Consider the following 21735-nt stretch of genomic DNA (forward strand, 5'->3'; position numbering starts at 1 on the left):
ACTGAAAATGTTAACAACCATCGCACAATGATGTCATCTTCAATTATCGATTTTGTTTTGCGGGCACATCATGTGATCTTTCTGCATTTCAACCATACGTAGTCTGGTCTAACGATGAAATTTTTGTCCGTGGAGCCGAGCATCTGCGGATTCAAATTAAGCTTGGACACTAGATCATGTTTCATCAGGGAAGAAACAAAGTTCAGTAATGACATAGAAATCCGTGAAATTTGGCACCTCTCTATTTACAATGGGTCAAAATTATTGGGCTTTCCCACTAAACATTTACATATAACATTTGTGCATGAACATGTACATCTAAAGTGTTTCCTTTTTTTACATTTGCAAATACATTTTGAGCATTTTGCTCCATGGAGCCGAATTGGATATCCGGTGGCTACTATCCTTTTAGAAAAAGTTCCTATAGTAAGATGAGACTACCTATAAAAGGAGGCAATGCCAGTGTGCATGCTCACTCAATTAACAACCCAATTAATTGCCATTAATTAAATCAAAGTACCGACCCCTGAATCATGAAAGGGCAGCACATTGCAAGTGCTCACTTGACTTAACAACCCATGCACATCTGCAATGATAGTACGCTACGCAGACAAGGGAAAAACCATCAACTGGCGTCACCTTTGCAGGGGCATGCAAGGAGCCACGCCCGGCGTCCAAACACCGCGATCTGCCTCAGGTCACCCTGACAGCTCTGCATTTCTTTTCCCCGCACTTTTGTCTTGTGGATTCGCTGCTGGCTGCAGATCTGCACTGTATGTACGTTGTGTTGGATCTCCACCCAGAATCCAGATCCATCGCTTGTACTGCTTCCACAGGATCCAAGCCCCATAAAAACATACTACTGTAAGAGCATCTCCAGCCGGCCCCCAGGAAGCCCCCCCAGGCACTTTTTCTCGCGCCGGCAGACAAAAATCTTCCCACTCGTCCCCCCAGACTCTCCTTTTTCGCCGGATAAAGCAAAAACTGGCGCCGGCAACCCCAACCCAAACGCAGGAAGCTGGGGGGCACCTGGGGGGCTAATTTCGCCGTTTTGCAGGCGTTGCCCCACCTGCAGTGAGACGCCTTCTCTCTCCCCAACCTTTTCTTCTCTCTCTCCCCACTTTTCTTCCTCGCCTCCTCTCCAGCTCGCCCTCCTCCGCAGCCGCCTGGCGCATCCAGTCCTCGTCGACGCCGCCGTCCCCGACGCCCACCTGCATCTCCAGCGAGGCACGCCGTGGCAGAGCAGGCGCCGGTGTCGGGACTAGAGCATGGAGGCGCGCTCAGTGCACGCGGCGCGCGCGGCGAGAAGCGAGGATGGCGCGGCCGCGCGTGGCGACGGCGAGCGCGTGGTCTGCCGCGTCGCGCAAAAACTGGCGGCTCCGCGGGCGCCGGCAAGCCGGCTCTGTTGTTGCGCGCGCGCTGCGCACTAGTCGTGGGCTGGCGAGGGACTGCATGGGCACGGAGAGCTCGAAGAGGAACGGGACGGCACAGCGGGGTCGCGCTACACGCAAAAGGTCATGCGGCCGCTGCGGCTCCTGAAGATGGTGCCGACGATGACGGCTTAGTGCTGCGGCTGCTGCTGGTGCCGGCCGTCCTTCCTGGCCACGGCGGAGGCGGCCGGGTCGATGATGCTCTGGAGCCAGAGGTCGAGGAGTACGACCCACATGATCGACGAGGAGGCGGACGCCATGTCCGGGGAAGAGCATGGGCGGCAGCTTGCGCTGGCCCTGTTCGATGGCCTTGCGGCCGCCCGGAGCGCCCATGCTGGCCCTGCCCGCGTCGCCGGGGATGTGCAGCACCGCGCCAGGTGCGGACCCCTTCGCGGCGGCGATGGTGGTGCCGCCGCCGATGTACGTGCAGATGTCCGACATGCAGACGAAGCAGCAGCTTGACGGAGGAGCAGATGAGCGCCAGCCAGTTCGGCGGTTCGGAGGTGCGTGGGAGGGCAACGAGTGGATGTGCTCTCGACCCCAGACAAAAAATTTCGCCGGCAGCCCTCCAAGAGGCAAAAAAATGCCTCCTGGGGGCTCAACGGCTGGAGATGCTCTAACACTTCAAGATATGTACACACTACACACAGTGGGTGCCGGTGCTGGTTTTCTACGAACACTGCAACTAATGTGTCACGCGTTTTGTGGCAGCAGCAGCTAGCAGGAGTAACCCCCCTTGGCATACCTGCTTTTATATGTCGATGACATCATCCTGACTACCAGCACCACTACCCTCCTCACATCACTCGTACTATCGCTCTCCCGCAAGTTCTCTATGAGTGATCTCGGGGACATCCACCACTTTCTCAGCATCAATGTTGTGTCTTGTTAGTGAAATGAGTTTTTTGGCATATAACTCGAACTTTGTTAGTGAAATTTAGGCTCAATATTTTAGGGGTCTAACATAGGAAATAGTATACATTATGTTGTGTCATGACGTCTTGTATTGTCGTACCCTGCAGAGGATCGAAGCCCCCAGCATAAGAGATGATTCATACTTGAAGTTTTCCATCAACTATACACACACACACACACATGAAATGCTGGTACGGGGCGGCAAGCTGGCAGTCAGTGGTCAGGTGCTCCGTGGTCGGTGTTTGACCATGATGAACACTCCAGATTGGCGGCGACCTTACTGCGGATTGGATGGCCATTGAAAGGTCTTTGGGAGTGATATCCTCCCAAGATTCGATGGTAACGTTCAGTGGCCGAGCTACAAAAGAAAAGTTGGGCGGGCCAGAGAATACTAAGCTATCAAAGTATACCAAACAGGGCTACCAAATTGGCAGTAAACAACAATTTAGTGCACTGTTAGACAGTAAACAAGAACACTACTTTTGTTGTGAACTTGTAAACTGTAAAAGTGGCATCTGTTGTGAACTTGTAAAGTGTAAAGAACAGATCTTCGGTGGATTATTTATGCTTATTGGGGTCGAGTTTAGGGGATTTAGGGGATGATTTAACGAACAATGACCTAAGTTGAATTTAGGGGAATAAAATTGAGAATCATTTAAATCGGTTTACCTATGCTGCTTGCAGGGATTCCGATCAGTAGTGATTCTGATGAATTCAATGAAGAAACTAGCTTTTCTTTTTAGAATCATTCTGATGGATTGAGAGAAGAGGCTAACTAGTTGGGTGCCTGGATCGCAGGGTCGCCGCCTACCACTGCATGGTTGCGTGGGTCCCCTGAATAGATGTATGCCGGTTGGCTGTCCGTCCGTGGGACACTGTGTGTGCGGTGCTCCGGTGGCCGGCGGCCGGCGGCCGACGGCCGGTGGCTGATGTGCTTTCTAGTTCCTACTGTGCTATGAGACGGCGGTCGAAGTTGAACCCTGAGCCTGCATCGCTGTGAGTCTTAGGCCAACTCCACCGCGCGACCCTATCCTGTCCGCCCCTGTCCGTTGGGGTAAAACAGACGAATAGCGCGGCCCAGCGCACGGTCTTAAACGAACAAATGTTCGGATTCCGTCCGTTTTTGACCCATCCCCGGCCCAAACTTGCGCTCGGGTTGGGGTGAAACAGACGCACGTGGACGACCTGGATGCACGCCCTTGTCCCCCCGTGGCCCGCCTGTCGGGGACACTAGCAGTCCTTCCGCTCCCAATGCTTTCACCCTCTCTCTCGCCCCGCCCCGCCGCCGGTGCCGCCGCTATTCTCCGGCCGGCTCCTCACCGCGCAGGCCGGCAACCACCCCAGTAGCCGGCCGGCAACCACCCCTGCTGCGTCGAGGTGATCATCGCGGCCTCTTCGTCACCACGCCCGCAAGGTGTTCGGCATTTTGCCCACAAAGGTATGGACAGTGGAGACGAGTTTTTCTTCCATCACTTCCTTTGTTCATCGGACGATTCGTCGTCGGATGATGAAGATATTGTGGTGGGTGCACTGGTCGTTCACGACCACATTCAACGGCAGCTTCCTCGGTACAGGGGGTCACTCCCTGGCCGTGCTCCCAACCTGAACTGCAACAGGGAGAGAGGCCACACCCTTCTCTATGCTGATTACTTTGCCAACACCCCTCTCTTCAAGCCGGATAAATTCCGTCGCCGTTTTCAAATGGCTAGGCATGTGTTCAATCGTATCCGAGAGGGAGTGGTTGCTCATGACCCATACTTCGAGTGCAAGACGGATGCCCTTGGCAAGCTTGGATTCTCCTCTTATCAGAAATGCACCGCGGCCATCCGATTGGCAATATTATGTTTAGTCAAGACAATTTTGATTTGGTTGTAAATATATTTTATTAAAGACAATTTCAATTGGGTTGTAAAACTATTTTAATTTTCAGATAAATATTTTGGTTGGAAACTAGTTTTGATGAAAATTTGGGCATTTTTGGCCCTGGCGGACAGGATGGGGCAAAAGGATGCGTCCGCGCGCTGGGCGCACTGCCACCGCATCCCAGGACACGCCCGGACACGACCCCAAATCCCTACAGAAACGGACAGAATCCGGACAAAACAGACGTCCGTTTGGGGTCGCGCGGTGGAGTTGGCCTTACGCGTACGAGTCTGCTGCTTGCCTTCTTTGTATGGTGTTCGTCAGCATTGTGTGCTGCAGTACTATAAAATTTATTTTTTGCTCCGGACCTGGGCGGGCCATGGCCCAATCGGCCTTGCCGAAGCTCCGCCACTGGTAACGTTTGGCGGTGAGATGCAATCTATGGACAATGGCTTGACGCAAAGGGCATGGTTGCGCAGCAGCGGCTCGGTTTTCTGAGCCTAGAACATGCAGCTGCTAGGATCACGAAAAAATGGTGGCGACAACACATGCTTGACTTCGACGATGGTGCTTTTTGAGTACCTAGTCTCGAGTTCTGGGGTGAAAACCTAGGTCTAGCCCATGTTGGTTATACCTGGCAATGACGACGTTTGTACGTCGTTACCTTATTGAAGGCTTTGCTCGGAAATGCTCAGACTGTTTCTGCAGGGTGAAAACCTAGATTCTGATCTTTGATGGTCAGTTCCAGTGACAGCGGCGCTTGAATGTCGCTCCTTTCGTGAAGGCGTTACTGTTGAAGAATATCGTTGTTCTTGTGGTGTGATGAGATGGTTGGTGCGGATATGGTCATTGTTGTAGGTTTGTCGATCATGAATTTGATCGCTTCAGGTTTTTCTTTTCTTTTCAGCGCTTAGGCATAGCTTTGGTCTCATATGACTTTGCTACATGCTAGCCTTCTTCTGTGTGTGTGGTGGTGTTGGCTGTGTGCATCTTAGTTATGCAGAGGCCGGGTGTGTACTCATTATGGTTGTATTCTTTTCATGCTTCATTTTGAATAATAAAATCCATTCTTTGTCGAAAAATACACACACACATATAGCACACTAGCAGTGTATTATGTGTGTACACTAGCAGCGTAGTACGGCCATCCCAACTAAACGTGTCACGCGTTATTGCCAGCAGTAGTGATCCGTTTTGCCGGTGCATTGCAGCGTGCATGTGAGTCGAGCCGTGCAACCAGCTGCATGCATGCGTGCCCTCTTCCTTTCAATGAAGTCCCTACCTGCTCTTAAATTAGCCACACGCCGACACATTACTAGCCAGAGCAAGATCAAGGATATTTGCTTTGATGAGTAGCTTCACCTCGCTGTTTGACATACGTGTTGTACGTTCTCTGTTTCACAAATCATAGACTAGTAAATCTACATGTGACCGATGTATGCATGTCACCCATCAATCTCGTTCGCTAGTCCCTTCTAATCTACACAATCGTGTATCGATTCAAGATAAGTTGTACATGAAAAAGATGCATATTGATTATCGATGTTGTGGTTCCATTCAGGCGATTGGCTTGTGATTTTATTGAGGGTAAATGTTCAATTTCATGTTTATGTTTGAAACTATTTTGGATGACTTTGACAAATTAATCGCTCACGATAGACCATTTGAATTTTTCTTTGACAAGTAGTTTCATCTCTCCGTTTCATATGATTTCCGTGTTAAAGGTATTCTATTTCAACGGTCGTAGATAAATATGTATACATCTCACTAGTCCCTTCTAATTTCCCTAGTTTAATGTATAATGGTGCTTCGAACTTGTGGGAGTGCTGTCACATGTGCCCGTGCTGTTCATGTGAACGTGTGTGTGCGTGCGTGTTGTTCAGGCAAACGCGTGGGTGTGCTGGCACGTGTGCGTATGCTGTTCATGTAAACGTGAGTGTCGTCACGTGTGTGTTTTACTGCAACCTCTCTGTTCATCTGTAGCTGTTAACTCTTAATCACGATATATATACATATGCAATCAAACGCCTGGAGAAATTGCTTTCACAATGCATGCAACCCATAGACAGGTAACCAAACAACATACGAACGCCGTATTTTGCCATGTTTCTTCTCAACTAGGCTTCACTCAGTGGGGCCCGTTTTTTCCGTGCGACCTCTAAAAATCGGTGCAGGTAACAAAAACACCCTTTTGTTTTATGTTTGTACTCTACGTAGCTAGCGTTGTTAATTAATCTGATGCAACAGAGCCACTGCCACGCTGCTAGATTCCAACCACGTACGTACTGCATGCCCTGTTTAATTAGCACCACTCGGTTTCTTTACTGACTGCCTAATTTTTTAAAAAAAAGAAAATTTCTCGGACTCTGCATCAGAACGATGCATACGGCTAGCTTAATAAACAAATAAATAGGTTCTAACAAGGACTTAAAGTTTCAAAATAAAAATAAAGAAGAGCTCACACAGAGCCAAAAAGGCTAGAAGACAAACTAGCCAAACAAAGGACGCCACAACCGGCTGGCAAAAGAGAGATATGTAAACTAATTGTCTACCTTATTACATGACCGCCATCCAAACCGGTTGAAGATATCCCGTGCTACCATCTCCCAGCGGATAGATCCAGTAACCAAACGCTCTCTGGCCTCCGTCGAAGTGAGTAGCGACCACAAACGAATCAACACCGTGGCTCGGAAAATAACCTGCAAAAATGAATGCGTGTTGTCCTGTTAAAAAACAAATCATTTCTGCAATTCCAGACTTCCCACAATAAAGCACAGACTCGTACGCGAATATGTCTCGTTGTTTGGGGCTCTAACCCGTTAAGCCACGTTTCAAATAACGTGTTGACAGAACTCGGTGGAGTAATATTAAAAGCAATATGGACTGTCCGCCATAAAACTTTGGCTAGCGGGCAATCAAGAAAAAGGTGTTTGATCTTTTCATCCCGATCACAGAAACTACACCTAGTAGGTCCTGTCCAATTCGCTTTGTCAAATTGTCATTGGTTAAAATAACTTGTTTATGGACAAACCACATAAACACTTTGATTTTCAAAGGAACTTTGACAGCCCAAACCTGTTTGGAACTAGGAATCGAGCTTGAATTGATAACATCAACATATATTGATTTAACTGTAAATACTCCAGACCTAGTAAGCTTCCAGCGTAATTCATCGGGTTGTTGAGAAAGCTGAACCTCCATCAGTCTACTTACTAAATGGAGCCATTCTTCCCAACGATTGCCCACTAGCGTCCTTCTGAACTGAAAAGGGGAATAGATTGAAGTACCGTTGCAACGAACACCTCACGTCGTTGAACAATACGATACAAAGACGGGTATTGAATGGCTAGGGGTGTCTTTCCGAGCCAAGCATCCTCCTAGAATCGCGTACTAGCACCGTTACCAATAATAAACTTTGTCCTATTAAAGAAGGTTAGTTTGACTTTCATAAGCCCTTTCCAAAAAGGTGAGTCAGTCGGCCTTACTGTCACCTGAGACAAAGTTTAGGTGTGAAGATACTTGCTACGGAGGATTTGCGCCCAAGTGGCATCAGTCTCACTCGATAGCTTCCACAGCCACTTGCTGAGAAGACATCTGTTCTTGACCTCAAGATTCTCAATACCAAGACCCCCTTGGTCTTCCGGTCTACAGATGATATCCCATTTAGCGAGACGGTATTTTCTTTTTAGTTCATCACCTTGCCAGAAGAATTGTGATCGCTAGAAGTCCAGTCTTTTCCTAACTCCAACTGAGACTTCGAAGAACGACAAAAGAAACATAGGCATACTCGTGAGAACCGAGTTTATCAGAATTAATCGGCCTCCGTATGACATGAGCTTGCCCTTCCAGCGACTCAGTTTCTTTTCAAATCGGTTCTCGATGCATTTCCATTCTCTATTTGTCAGCTTACGATGGTGGATTGGTATTCCTAAGTATGTGAAAGGTAAAGCCCCCAATTCGCACCCAAACAATTGCCTATATGCCTCTTGTTCGTCATTGGCTCTACCAAAGCAGAACAACTCGCTTTTGTGAAAGTTAATCTTTAACCCGGTCAATTGTTCAAAGAGGCGTAGCACCAGCTTCATATTTATCGCTTTGGCCAAGTCATGCTCCATAAAAATCATTGTATCATCAGCGTACTGAAGGATGGACACACCTCCATCAACGAGATGAGGTACCGGGCCACCCACTTGACCTGCCTCCTTAGCCCTTCCTATCATAATTGCCAACATATCAACTACAATATTGAACAGGATAGGGGACATCGGATCCCCTTGTCCCAGGCCCTTATGTGTCTGGAAATAATAACCTATATCGCCATTCACTTTAATTCCAACACTCCCTTTTTGCGTATACGATTCAACCTGGCGGCGCCAGGATTCATCAAAACCTTTCATACGCAATGCCCGTTGAAGGAAAGGCCATTTGACTTTATCGTATGCTTTCTCGAAATCCACCTTAAAAACAACTCCATCCAATTTTTTCGAGTGAATTTCATGGAGCGTTTTATGAAGGACCACCACCCCTTCTAGGATGTTTCTGTCCGGCATGAAAGCAGTTTGGGAATGCTGCACCACAGAATGCGCAATCTGTGTGAGCCGATTAGTCCCAACCTTGGTGAAAATTTTAAAACTAACATTGAGAAGGCAGATCAGTCTGAACTGCTCAATTCTCACAACATCCGTTTTCTTAGGAAGCAGTGTTATTGTTCCAAAATTTAAGTGAAATAACTGAAGCTGTCCAGAGAATAGATCATGGAACATTGGTAACAAATCCCCCTTAATAATATGCCAACACTTCTTATAGAACTCTGCCGGGAATCCATCCGGCCTGGGAGCCTTATTGTTTTTCATCTGCGCTATAGCATCAAACACCTCCTTCTCCGAGAACGGGCCAACCAAAATGTCATTATCATTAGCAGTTAGTTGAGGCACATCCTCAATCCTGGACTCATCGAGGGACACACAACTATCCTCCGGAGGCCCAAATAACTGCTTATAATACTCGGTTATGTAAAGTTTTAGGTTGTCATGTCCTAAAATAGTTCCTTCATCCTGTTCAAGCTGAAAGATTCTCTTCTTTCTGTGCTTGCCATCAGCAATCAAGTGAAAGAATTGAGTGTTCGCGTCCCCCTGGACAACTTTGCGGACCTTAGCCCGCAACGCCCACTTTAATTCCTCTTCACGGAGAAGTTCTTTCAATCTCATCTCCGCATCTAGTTTATCCTGAAGCTTTGTGGCTTGTAAAATCGTGGATTCGACTTTTATATCTAGGGACTGAATAAGTGAAAGGAGCCTTTTCTTTTCAACCTTATAAATCCCACTAAGGTGCTTAGCCCACTCCCGTAGGAAACTTCTCAAATTCCTAATCTTATTCTGCCAATGCTCAACAGAAGTCCTACCTCCTGCATCCTTAGCTCATTCCCTGGCAATCAGATCCAAGAATCCTTCCCGTTCAAACCATGCCAGCTCGAAAGAAAAGGTGTTTTTGTTTCCCACGTGGTTTGGCTCACCAGAGTCCATAAATAAAGGTGTGTGATCCGAGATTCCGCGCGAGAGAGCCTGAACCGTTACCAAAGGGAACTTCTGTTCCCACTCGACACTCGCGAGGACTCGATCAAGCTTCTCAAACGTCGGGTTTGGCAAAGTATTAGCCCAAGTAAATTTTCTACCGGAAAGCTCTATCTCTCTCAGATTCAAGCTTTCAATAATGGTATTAAACATGAACGATCATCTGCCGTCAAAATTATCATTATTCTTTTCCTCTCTCCTCCTAATGATGTTGAAGTCACCCCCAACTAAAATTGGGAGATGCTCGGATCCACAAATTCAAACAAGGTCCGCCAAAAACTCCGATTTAAGCTCGGGCTGCGCAGCACCATAAACCGCCACCAGAGCCCAGTTAAACCCATCAGCTTTGGACCTGACCCAAAACTTAACCGCGAAGTCACCCATCACTACACTTCAGACTTCCAGCGAATCGCATCTCACTCCAAGCAAGATCCCACCCGATCTTCCTCGCGGAGGAAGGCAATGCCAATCAAAATCGACACCGCCCGATAAAGTGTTGAGAAACTGGGGCGCACAATTATCTCTACCAGTTTCCGAGAGAGCAATAAAATCTAATCTATGCTCGAGAGACGCCTCTACAAGAAACCTTCTTTTAGCCAAGTCTTTCAAACCTCTGCTATTCCAAAATATTCCTTTCATATTTCATCATGAAATTTTTTGGTAGTCCGAATCCTAGCACTCCTACGAACCGCTGAAGCGGGATAAATCTTCCGCTTCCACTTGCATTTGGGTTTACATTGGTCCTCCATCCGGTCCTCATAACCGGGCTCAGTGGGTCTAGCTACTGCATCCTCTAGAGTTACATCCTCTTCCTCAGACTCAGAAGTGGATGGTGCAAGATCCGCACAAAGATTATCGAGCACTCTGACCCCAACGCATCAATCTCTGCATCGTTCATGGGTTTTACCGCTGCTAGGTTTCAAATTGTTTCTAAAGCGCGTTCCGCTTCCAAATCTAGGAGATCATTAATCGAGTTGGATATTTCACTATCATTACTCCCTAGCGAAACTCCTAATTGGTTTGTATTATTAATAATCTCCTCATTAGAAAAAATGCAAGATTGAATTAGAAACGTTGACAGACATACCAGTAGTGACCTCAATGTCACGAAGCTTGGCCGCCCTCATAGCGCACCTCTGCTGCATGTCATCAACCTTCGGGTGCTCCTGGATACGACAACTCATCCGTCGCCCCGCAGAGACCGGGTCTGGGATCCCACCAAAGGCAATGACCTCCTCCCGAGTAATACCTCTCGCTGAATCCCATGAAGGGTCAGCCAGAGTTACCAGAGGAAGCGACTGTGGGCTCCCAGACCCCACAGCCGAGTGCCTTAAACTGAGGTCCTGGGCCGCCGGTATGCCAGGAGAGGGGAGCGCGGGGACCGCCTGCCCGAGCACTCATCTCGCCCCAACCCTCTGGCCAGAGGGTGACACCAGTGCCGCAGGAGACGCGGCCTTCCTGACCGCCAAAGGGGAGGGGGGTCGAGGCCACCTGCCCCAGACCACCACCCCGCGCCACTGGAGAAGTGGCCACTCCAGACGCCGCTGGCGAAGAGGGGACCGAGGACACCTACCCCGGACCGCCTCCCCCACACCCGGCCGTCGTCGACGTCGCCGGCGCCAGGATACGAGGAGAAGAAGTTGAGGCCACCTGCCCCGGACTCCCTCCTCTAGAAGCATCCTCCATAATAAACGTCATCTCCCGGAATGAGACCGCTGGGAGAGCGGGAGAAAGAGAAGCCACCTCAGACTCCACCTCCCCTCCCCCAACTAAGGTCGTCGCCGAGGAAGTCCTCACCAAGCCTTCGATCATGGGACTATCGGCAGCAACAAACTCTGACACAGGAAGTGTGCGCTCAAACACATCATCAGATTCCACCCGGTCGCTCCAGAGTCTGGGAGGGGCAGAAGCTGGCTCAAACGATCCAAACCGCAGAGAACTCATAGGCACCGAGGATGATGGTGCCGTCCCGACCCTGGGCCCATCCCCGGGCAGCTGAGCAACATGGCCCGATTCGTGGGACACCTCTTGTCCAGCCTCATCAGTCAGTGCCCCTTGGCACCCGCGCTGTCATCACCCTCGTGCATATCCATATCAGTCCCATTGATCGCCTCAGCAAACAGATCTGCATCCTCAAACTCAATCTCGAGAGGAAAAACCTCTCCCCTGTAAGTCCAGTTGACCACATCAGGGACGAATTCAATATCCAGAACGCTCACTAGAAGTCAGGCCACCCCATGAGCGTGGGTAAAGGCCATATCCACTTTCTCAGTTTTTCCAACCATAATACCCAAACTGGCCACAACTCGAGCATCCTGCATTGGCTCAGAGGGAGCCTCGGAAAACCGCAACCAAACCTGAGTAAGGGGCTTGCCCTTTGGCTCCACTTCTTCCACTAGTGAAATTCCAGAATGCATTTAGTGCCAGGAACTCTGCACAACCCAAAGCTCAGCAATCTCTGCAAATCATCCATAGTTGGGAAGTCAACCTTGAACGCATTGGCCTCAATACTGACAAGCTCCCACTGGAAGTCACATGGAGCCAGTTCCTGAAGCCTCTGCACAATCTGAGCCTCAGAAACCTCTCCCTGGATAACTTTCACAATCCCAGTGGTCAAACTTTGTGTCTCCACCGGAGTCTCTCTCGCAGCCGGGGACTCAAAGAACATCAACTCAGCACAATATACTCCATACATTGTAAGAGCCGGAACCTGATCACGCAAAAACGGGCAACCCCCCGTGGCATGTACTGGCTTACCACACGAATCGCAAAGCTCCGCCACGCACTCAGCAATGAAGTGACCCTTCTCACCACATCGATAACATGACATCTTCTCCTTCTTACGCGCCCACTTGGACGCTCTCTCTGAATCAGTCCTGTCGCCTGCCTCAGCTGTAGCCCCAATCCCAGGTATCTCCGCGTTGGCCAGTGCCGTCACGACATCCATCGCCTGGCTAGGCAGGTCAGTCGTCTGAACGGGATCGGCTGCCACGACAGAGGCCGTATGGTCAGCAACGACCAGTGGAGGAGGCTATCTGTTACGGTACCAACCACGACCACCACCATGACCACCACGGGAACCACGGTAACCACCTCTCTGCCGGTAGTCCGGGCCAGAAGCTCCCTCGACAAAATCACCCAGAGGGCCGAGAAAAGGTCTCTCAGCAGAACCATCACTCTGCCAGGCAAAACCACGACCACCTCCCGTGGATGACGAGACACGGTGTTGGGCATCCCCATATGCATCGTAGCCATCGTTCCCTCACTGTCCCCGGAGCGGATCATAAGTCTCTCCAGCAACCGAGTTCTGCCTCGTCTGTGTTGGGCCCGAACGTTTTTGCGCCGGCCTCGCGACGTAGTGAGGCGGCGGCGTGGCACGTGGCTGAACTCCGGCAGAAGCGACCTGGTTGATCACAGCCGGCCTCGGGCCGTTGGCTCCGGCCCACTGCAGCAGTAGTCGCCGTTGTAGTCGGCCCTGCCGGCCGGGGTCCAACATGCCCACCTCTACCCGCCGGTGCGACGAGCGGCCTAGCCGTCACTGGCTGGGGGCCAGGAGGCATCCCGCCCCGACCCGCAGCGGGCGTTGGAGCGGCGGCGCCACGCCCAGCGCCCGCGGGCGGCGGCGGCTCAACCCCGACACTGCCACTCGCGACCACCGCCGGGGGCTTCTTCGCAGGAGGCAGTCCCGCTCCTCGGCCCGCCATGGCAACAAGAGGGAGGATCCGTCGCGCACGTGCAGAACCGCAAGACGGGAACCCCGGCGTCCCGTTCCGATGAACCCTAGCAGTCGGCGCAACTTCGTACGTAGGGCAAAGAACGCTCTTGTCTCTGCATGTATCGATGGACGCAATCCTGGTGGGTTTCGGAATAGCCTGGGCCTCATACCCAGCTATCTCCAGCCCAGCCAGTTGCGGCCTAGAAACTGACAGATTCGGCCCATCTCGGCCTAGAATCAAATTCAAACGGATGCCCCGAGTCGCCCCGATCCCGATCCCGGGGATCGACGGCGCGGTCGCCGCCGGCGGTTGTCCGGCCACCTTCCGGGGCACTTGCCTCTTCTAATAAGCTAAAGATGAGCTAGCAGAGTCTCATATATACGCCCAGACAAGATAAGGTCCACATGCAAGAAGAGTGAATCCTAACGACATGGCACATTAATTTTTCTCTGCATGTGACATCTAGTCTAGCTAGCTATATCATCATGCAAATGAAAATTGGTCTCAAAAGCTTACGGATATGTCATATGAACTAAGCATAGATCACTAACACGGCAGTAGTAAAACGATCGAACGCGTAGGCCCCTCCAACGGCAAGCTTGTGGGTTGTGACCGGCCTTGTCGCCTCTGCCATGGCTTCCCTCCCGTCCTTTTTAGCATCATCTACTTATGCTTGATCATCATATCTATCCATACATGGTGCTTTGAATTATTGTTTTCAGTGGTAAATAATCTATATACGCGTGGTCCTCGAACAACACATATCATGTCTGTCTCGTCCTGGACATCTCAAGTGGATTAACTTGAGGGAAATGATTAGCATCCCTAGCTCGGCTTGACTTCGCTTTTCTCCACCGAAGAAGAAACATATCTCCATCGCAACGAAAAGGTTAAAAGCTATCGCAAAATGATGTCGTCTTCAATTATCAGTTTTATTTTGCGAGTACATCATGTGATCCTTGTGCGTCTCAACCATACGTAGTCCGGTCCAACAATGAAATTTTTGTCCATGATCATGTTTGTCAATGCGTTTCAAACATATCTCTGCGGATTCAAATTAAGCTTGGACACTAGATCATGTTTCATCAGGGAAGAAACAAGGTTCGGTAATGGCCTGAAAATGCGTGAAATTTGGCACTTGTTTATTTATAGCGGGTGAAAATTATTGGGCTTTCCCCCTAAACATTTGTACATGGACATGTAGATCTAAGCTTCTTTCCTTTTTTTTTTACATTTGCAAGAATATTTTCAGCGTGCAGGAGCAAATGCTCAGGTGTGCATGCTCACTCAACTAACAACCCAAATAACTATAATTAACTAAATCAAAGTACCGACCGCTGAATCATGAAAGGCCAGCACACTGCAAGTGCTCACTTGGCTTAACAACCCATGCACATCTGAGGAGCAGGCATGTGAGGAGCCACGCCCGGCATCCATGTACACAGCGATCTGCCTCAGGTCACCCTGACAGCCTCGCATTTCTTTTCCCCCATCTCCCCGCCTTCCCGCTTGCACTTTTGTCTCGTGGATTCGCTGCTGGCCGCAGATCTGCACCGTGTACGTGCGTCGTGCTGGATCTCCATCCAGCATCCAGATCCATCGCTTGTACTGCATCCACGGGATCCAAGCCCCATAAAAACACACTGTGACACTTCAAGATAGGAGTGTACGCACGCTCTGGGTGCCGGTGCTGGTCTTCTACGACCACTGCAACTAATGTGTCACGCGTTTTGTGGCAGCAGCGGCGGCTAGCAGGAGTAATCCTCTTGCCGGCATGCATGTGAGCCGAGCCGTGCAACCAACTGCGTGCCACCTCTGGTCTGGCTGGCTGTCTTCCTTTCTATAAAGATCCCACACGCACGAATCATGAGCTAGCCACAGTTACAACTTACAAGTGAGAGGAGATCGTTCGGAGAAGAAGAAGCTCGCCGTGAGGAGAGAGGTCTTAGAGTGTGTAGAGTGGCAGAGAGAGAGGGATGGACTGGTACGCGTGGCTGTCGAAGGCGGGGCTGACGCCGGCGGCGACGTACGAGTACGGGCTGCTCTTCAGCGAGAACGAGCTGGAGCCCGGGGACGCGCCGGACTTCGACCACGACCTGCTCAAGAGCATGGGCATCGCCGTCGCCAAGCACCGCCTCGAGATCCTCAAGCTCGCCAGGAAGGACGCCGCCGCCGCCGCCGCGTCCCAGTCCTCCTCCTCCGCGGCCGCCCGGCTCGCGCGCAGGGCCGGCAGGTGCATCGCCCGGTGCGCGCGCCGGCTGGGCGGTGGCGCCGGCGGTCCCGGAGGGAGGCGGTACTCCTCGTCCTCCGTCACCGTGGTGCCGAGGATCTGCAACGGCGCGGCGGGGGACGTGGTGGTCCGCGCCGGCGCCGTGCGGCGGAGGAGCAGCGTCAAGAAGATGGTGCTCATGATCACCGACGGCGGCGTCGCCAGCGGCGTTGGCGGCGGCGGCGGCGTCCGGTTCTCGGGCTCGCAGAAGGCCAGCCTCATGTTCCAGGACTGCGCGTACGAGGACGAGGAGGACGACGGCGCCGGCGAGGAGGACGAGGAGCGGTGCTCCGACGGCGGCACCGCCGGAGGCCAGAGCGAGATCAAGTGGGACTCCATGTTCCAGGACCTCAAGCCGACGTGAGCTGCGTGCGCGACGACTGACGACGCCGAGCATGTCATTTCCTCTTACTCCCTCGGTCCCTTCTCATGATCGAGATTACTGTTTTCTTTTCTTGGTGTGCTAGCGAGAGTGTGGCCTCTGGCTTTGTCTTCTGTAAACTGTAAAATGACTGCGTTTGGAGTGATGAGTGAAGATCAAGAACGATTGATCTGCGCACCACATCTGAAACTATCTGCCCGCACACCACACCAACAGACCAACTGCATGGTGAATTTCTCTTCAGAAATACTCCCTCCGTTCCTAAATATTTGTCTTTCTAGAGATTTCAAATGATCACCACATACGAATGTATATAGACATATTTTAGAGTGTAGATTTACTCATTTTACTCCGTATATAGTCACCATTTGAAATCTTTAGAAAGACAAATATTTAGAAACGGAGGGACTAATACCTATTTTGGAACGGAGGGAGTATATCTGAAACTAGCTGCGATCACAGTGGATTCGCTTCAGAGTTCAGACAGGCAGTCAACCTCCATAACTAAAAGTAGTCGAGATTAGTCAGTTAGCCTACACCGAACTCAAGTACGCAGAAAGAGCGCACAACTTCTTTTTTTGGATCAACACAAAAGTGCAGAACTTGATGAGAAGCGACAACCACATCAATCAGACGACAACCGCATCAACTTATCTATCCCGTGTGTTCAACAGAGGACGACATCGTTATGGCTCCTTTATAATTGTGTCCTACTATTCCTCCAAAATTAATTGTGTACTATAGTCCTCCAGACATAATGGTGTCCTTGCATGTCCATCCGTACACACGGACAAGGACGTCAAAGCCATTTATACAAACAATTTCTTCCATTTACAGGATATCTAAGAGCCATCAGTTGGCTATCCTTCCAATTACTCAGCTCCCTAGAAACAGAGGACTAGGGGAGAGCGCTGAAAGTTTTTTCTTCGCACTGGACACCGTCTGTGTGGGTCTGGTCAGATCCTGGGTCATGCGTGACAGTATCAGAACCAACGTTCTATTACAACACATTGAAAAAAAATCAAAACATTTTGGAATTTTACATTTTTGTGAATTTCCACAAAGGGTCACAAAGTTTGAAAACATTAACGAATTTAAAGGATAACCGTAAATTTAAAAATTCTACATGAATATGAAAAAATAGTGAATTCTTAATTTTTTTCCATGAGTTTATTATTTATAAAAATCATCATAAATTTCATGAAAGTTTAGCACATTAAAAAAATGGTAAACTGTTCCAAAAAGTCATAACATTCACGAAATTAAAGTTGTTGTGAATTTCAAAAAAGGTTTCAACTTTAAAAAAACCTCACTAATTTAATATTTTTTTGTAAATTTCAAAATTCTGCATGAATATGAAGAAAATCCATAGATTCTATATTTTTATACAATTTTTATGTTTCTTCATGATTTTAGGAAGAAAAAAAATGAATTGTAGAAATTTTCACAAATATCAACCTTTTGGTTATTTGAAACTTTTCACATATTTTTTAAAAGATCGTAATTTTCTGAAAATATATATTAGTCTGAAAATATGTCCTTAAACTGTGTTACTGAATTTTAAAAAATACCATAAACCAAAATAACTGTTTATATTGAAATGGATCTTTCCTGCTATGGCTTGGCCAGGTCATGGGTGTCGCATTATAGTATTGGACAACCATTCTATTAAAACACATTTCAAAACGGTTACAAAGATTTAGGAATTTATTTTTTTGTGAATTTTATGAAATAGTCTCAAAAGTTCATAAACATTTATGAATTTAAACATTTCATAAATTTAAATATTCTTCACAAATATGAAAAAAAATCATGATTTATAAAAAAATCAACTGCTTTTATATGTTTTCCTTCATGTTTTAAAATGATAACGAATTTTGAAATAATGTTCAGGGATTAGAAAATGTTTTTAACTTGAAAAACGTTCATGGATCTGAAAAAATGTTAGCGGATATTTAATAAAAAATTACAAATTTGAATAAAACATTTACGAATTTGGAGAAATGTCCAAGAATATATAATAATTTCCTTAATTTGAAAATATTAATAATTAAAAAAATCCTTCAAATAAAATAAAGGAAAACATATAAGTGAATAGGAAAAATAGTAAAAGAACCAGGCTGAGAAAAAAATGGAGAAAAAACCTTCCCAAAATGGAAAGGACTGGCCTACATGGCCAACCCAATAGCGCTCGTGGGGGTCCGAGTTTGCTCCACCACCTCAACGGTATGCATGAAATGTAGATTGACCCAATAACTGTTGGGAGAAAAATAGAATTAATGCCAAAACCGAAATGCGGCACAGCAAAGCGCACGTTGTCCTCTAGCATATATTAAACTCACATGTCATATAAAACAAATATTATTGAACATTTTTAAATATAATCAAACATTTAAATTGCGAGAGCGGCGTTTTGGATCCCGAGCTATTCTGTTCCCGGTAATGAACAGTAAAAAATAATAAAAAATCCAGAAATCCTGATTGTTTACGTGGAAGATTTTTGAGTGTGTGATGTTCATCTCAATTTTCAGTGTGCTTGGACATCTTAGTAGCTCTCGGCAAAATGGATAAATAGTGTGAGTAGTGACTTGACATTCCGTTATAATTGTCTCGAAAAAATAGTAAAAAAACCACAAAAGGAAAAGAACATTGACTTCATTTAAGAAAACACTTTTTGGCAAAAACTGTGTGAATTGTGACATGTAATAGCAATAATTTTTATTTTTTCTGCCCTGAAGTCAACGCTGGTTTTTTATTCGTGAAAATTTATATATTAGTGCAAAAGTAAGTCATGTTTATTCTAGAAAAATCTTTAAACTTTTTGGAATTTTTCTAAACTTTTTTGACTTTTTCTAAAAAAATCTCATATCAGGCGTGTGTACACCGGGAAGGCTGGAACCAAAGGTCTTTTCCTTTGTTTTCATGTGCTCTCTTCCTCCTTTCTCATATATAATATTTTTATCTATAGAAGCACGCAGAAAAGCTGACTCTTGCAGACAAAAGTGCCACGTGACCAGGCTTATAGCCTACTATTATACTTGCTCCAAAGCACATAATAAAACATAAATGTGTGATTAAAGAATGTCATGTACTTCCTCCGTTCATAATATAAGAGCGTTTACTCTCAAGAAATTAGATTTGGGACCTGAAAAACCCAAACGACTTTAAAAAATCATCAGAAATCATCTTATTCACACGCAGATAGCTAATTAAGACGCACACAGAGTTGGAGCTTTGATTTCCTCCACAAGCCTGGTCGAGTCGGGGAGCTCAGGGAAGCAGTAGAAGGCGTGGACGGTGCCCAGGAACTCCGCCACGTGCATGTCCTTGCCCTTCCGCCGCAGCATGTCGCCGTACCGCCATTGATGTTTTGTTGAGCTGCCAAATTTGAAGTTCATATGTTGCTTTATATGGGAGAAACAAAAAAAAGACAAACATACTTGCATGAATCGCGATGCAAAAATCAATGACAAAATAGGGGGTGTCCTAAAGCTTATGCTCTATAATATGTTTACGACGCGGCCTCGCGGGCGTCTACCGGTCGCCGAGGGAGAAGAGCCAGCGGTTGATGGTCCCGTCGCGGTGCTGCGAGAGGCCAAAGGCGGTGTCGAGCGCCAACAGCTGGAGCCTCACCGTCCACTGCAGCACCGACGGGGAGCTCTCGTCGGCAGCCGTTTCTTGGTTCTTCGCCTTGGTCTCCATTTCTTCCGACTCCCGTGTCAAATTGAGCCCGCCGGGTCGGCAGCTACTCCCGCCCGGCGTTTATATATGGAAATGCAGTGAGACCAATTGGTTGTGGTTGGTCAAACACCCAGTCTAGAGTCGAGACTATGACTGCAATGAACAAATATATTTATGCTGTAGAAAATTTTGCATGAATTTTCACGTAAGATCTTATGAATATGGCATCGGTTAAGTTTTAGTCTACTAAGATTTAATGATTTGCTATAAGTTTTTTCTCACTAAAATCGATATATCGTGGATCAATAGATACGAGAATACAACTATTTCCAATAGGAATATAGTTTCAAGTATATTCAAGATGTATTCTTCTAAAAAAATCAAATGATTTATGAACTTCAATATTCCAGTCTTTTAGATTCCTATGATTATCATTATCATGGGAAATGGTGTTTGCTTGTGTTTAAAACCCAAGTTTGGTGCTTAAAGTTTTCTCCCTTGTCCCCATGAGTGACTCCAGGAAATAGGGTTTCCCTGCCTCCCGCTGACGTCGCCATTGATCTGCCTTGCCTCATGTGGTCTTAGGGCCATGGAGGCGCGGTGGATCTAATCCCTTCCTGATGGGAGGGTTGCTACTTTATTTCATAGTTTTTTTAGTTTGTTTAGGGTTTGTGTTCTATTCAAAAAGGCGATGCAGTGACGGCTCTCTAAAGATGTAATAAAGTTCTTGCCGCCCAACCCACATCCCGACACGTCTAGAAATATAGTCCAAGTCTTCACATACCCTTCCATGCATTGGTTGAGGCATGGTGTAAGTCTTGGCTTAAAAGTCTTGCCCTTCTACCCATTGGTTGAGACATATGGTCCAAGTCTTTGATTAAGTCATGCCATTTCATCCATTTGTTGGACATTTTTCGCAAAAAAAAACCATTTATTGGACATAATACGTTCCATGTTTGATATTAAGACTTGCCCTTCAATCTATTGGTTGATACATACAGTTCAAGTCTTTGATTAAGTCTTGTCCTTCTATCCATCTGTCGGGATATAGTATAGCCCAAAGATTTGATTAAGCCTTGCCCTTTTCATGCATTGGCTGATACATATAGTCCAAGTCTTTGGTTAAGTTTTGCCCTTTCATCCTTATAAGGACCGAACCTCAAGGCAAGGTTAAGGGCACGGCACTTCACCTCCAACAGTACACTAATAGAAAAAGGGTTTAATGTAAAACGCATTAGTCCCGGTTTGTAATTGAACCGGCACTAATATGACCATTGGTGCCGGTTCCAACGGCCAGGCAGGCGGCGCTCATTAGTACCGGTTCATGGCGAACCTTTAGTACCGGTTGGCCTTTAGTACGGGTTGGTGACTCCAACCGGTACTAAAGGGGGGGGGGGGGGTCTTTAGTACCGGTTGGAGCCACCAACCGGTACTAAAGGTGGTGCACGGTACTAAAGATGGTGCGCTGCCACCCACAGTGCACAATGTTTAGTCCCACCTCACTAGTTGAGAGGAGCTCGCACCGGTTTATAAGCCCCGCCGCAGCTACCGTGTCGAGCTCCTCTCTAAGCAGGCCTTTGTGGGCCTATTGCAAGTCTTCTGCCCTGTGGGGCCTACTGGGTCGTATGGGCCTGCACCCTGGCCCAACTAGAGATTGAGTTTCTAGTCGTATGCAGGCCGTGTTGGCCTAGTAGGCGAGCTGTTTTTGCTTTATTTCAAAAATAAAAATAAAAAAAATCCTTACCAACCGGAACTAAAGGCCCCCCAGACCACGGCGCGCCTTGTGCCACGTGGTTGCCCTTTAGCACCGATTCGTGCTGAACTGGTACTAAAGAGGGAGGGGGGGAGGGGGCGGGGGGCTTTAGTGCCCACACTTTAGTGCCGGTTACCGAACCGACACTAAAGGGCC

General features: G+C 47.9%; 1 protein-coding gene across 1 annotated transcript; it reads left to right on the forward strand.

Moving 5' to 3' along the window:
• Positions 1 to 14983: 14983 nt before the first annotated feature.
• On the forward strand, positions 14984 to 16312 carry LOC125521709 (uncharacterized). Its single transcript, XM_048686767.2, has one exon. It carries the CDS (start codon positions 15471 to 15473, stop codon positions 16125 to 16127), a length of 657 nt encoding a protein of 218 aa, XP_048542724.1. The 5' UTR covers positions 14984 to 15470; the 3' UTR covers positions 16128 to 16312.
• The last annotated feature ends 5423 nt before the right edge of the window (positions 16313 to 21735 follow it).

This window comes from Triticum urartu, chromosome 7A (genome assembly GCF_056163025.1).
Source record: "Triticum urartu cultivar PI428250 chromosome 7A, HENAU_Tu73, whole genome shotgun sequence".
Classification (NCBI taxonomy): domain Eukaryota; kingdom Viridiplantae; phylum Streptophyta; class Magnoliopsida; order Poales; family Poaceae; genus Triticum; species Triticum urartu.

What these genes read in the sequence shown, in the direction of transcription:
- LOC125521709 (XM_048686767.2), top strand. Translation starts at nt 15,471, where the DNA reads ATGGACTGGTACGCGTGGCTGTCGAAGGCGGGGCTGACGCCGGCGGCG.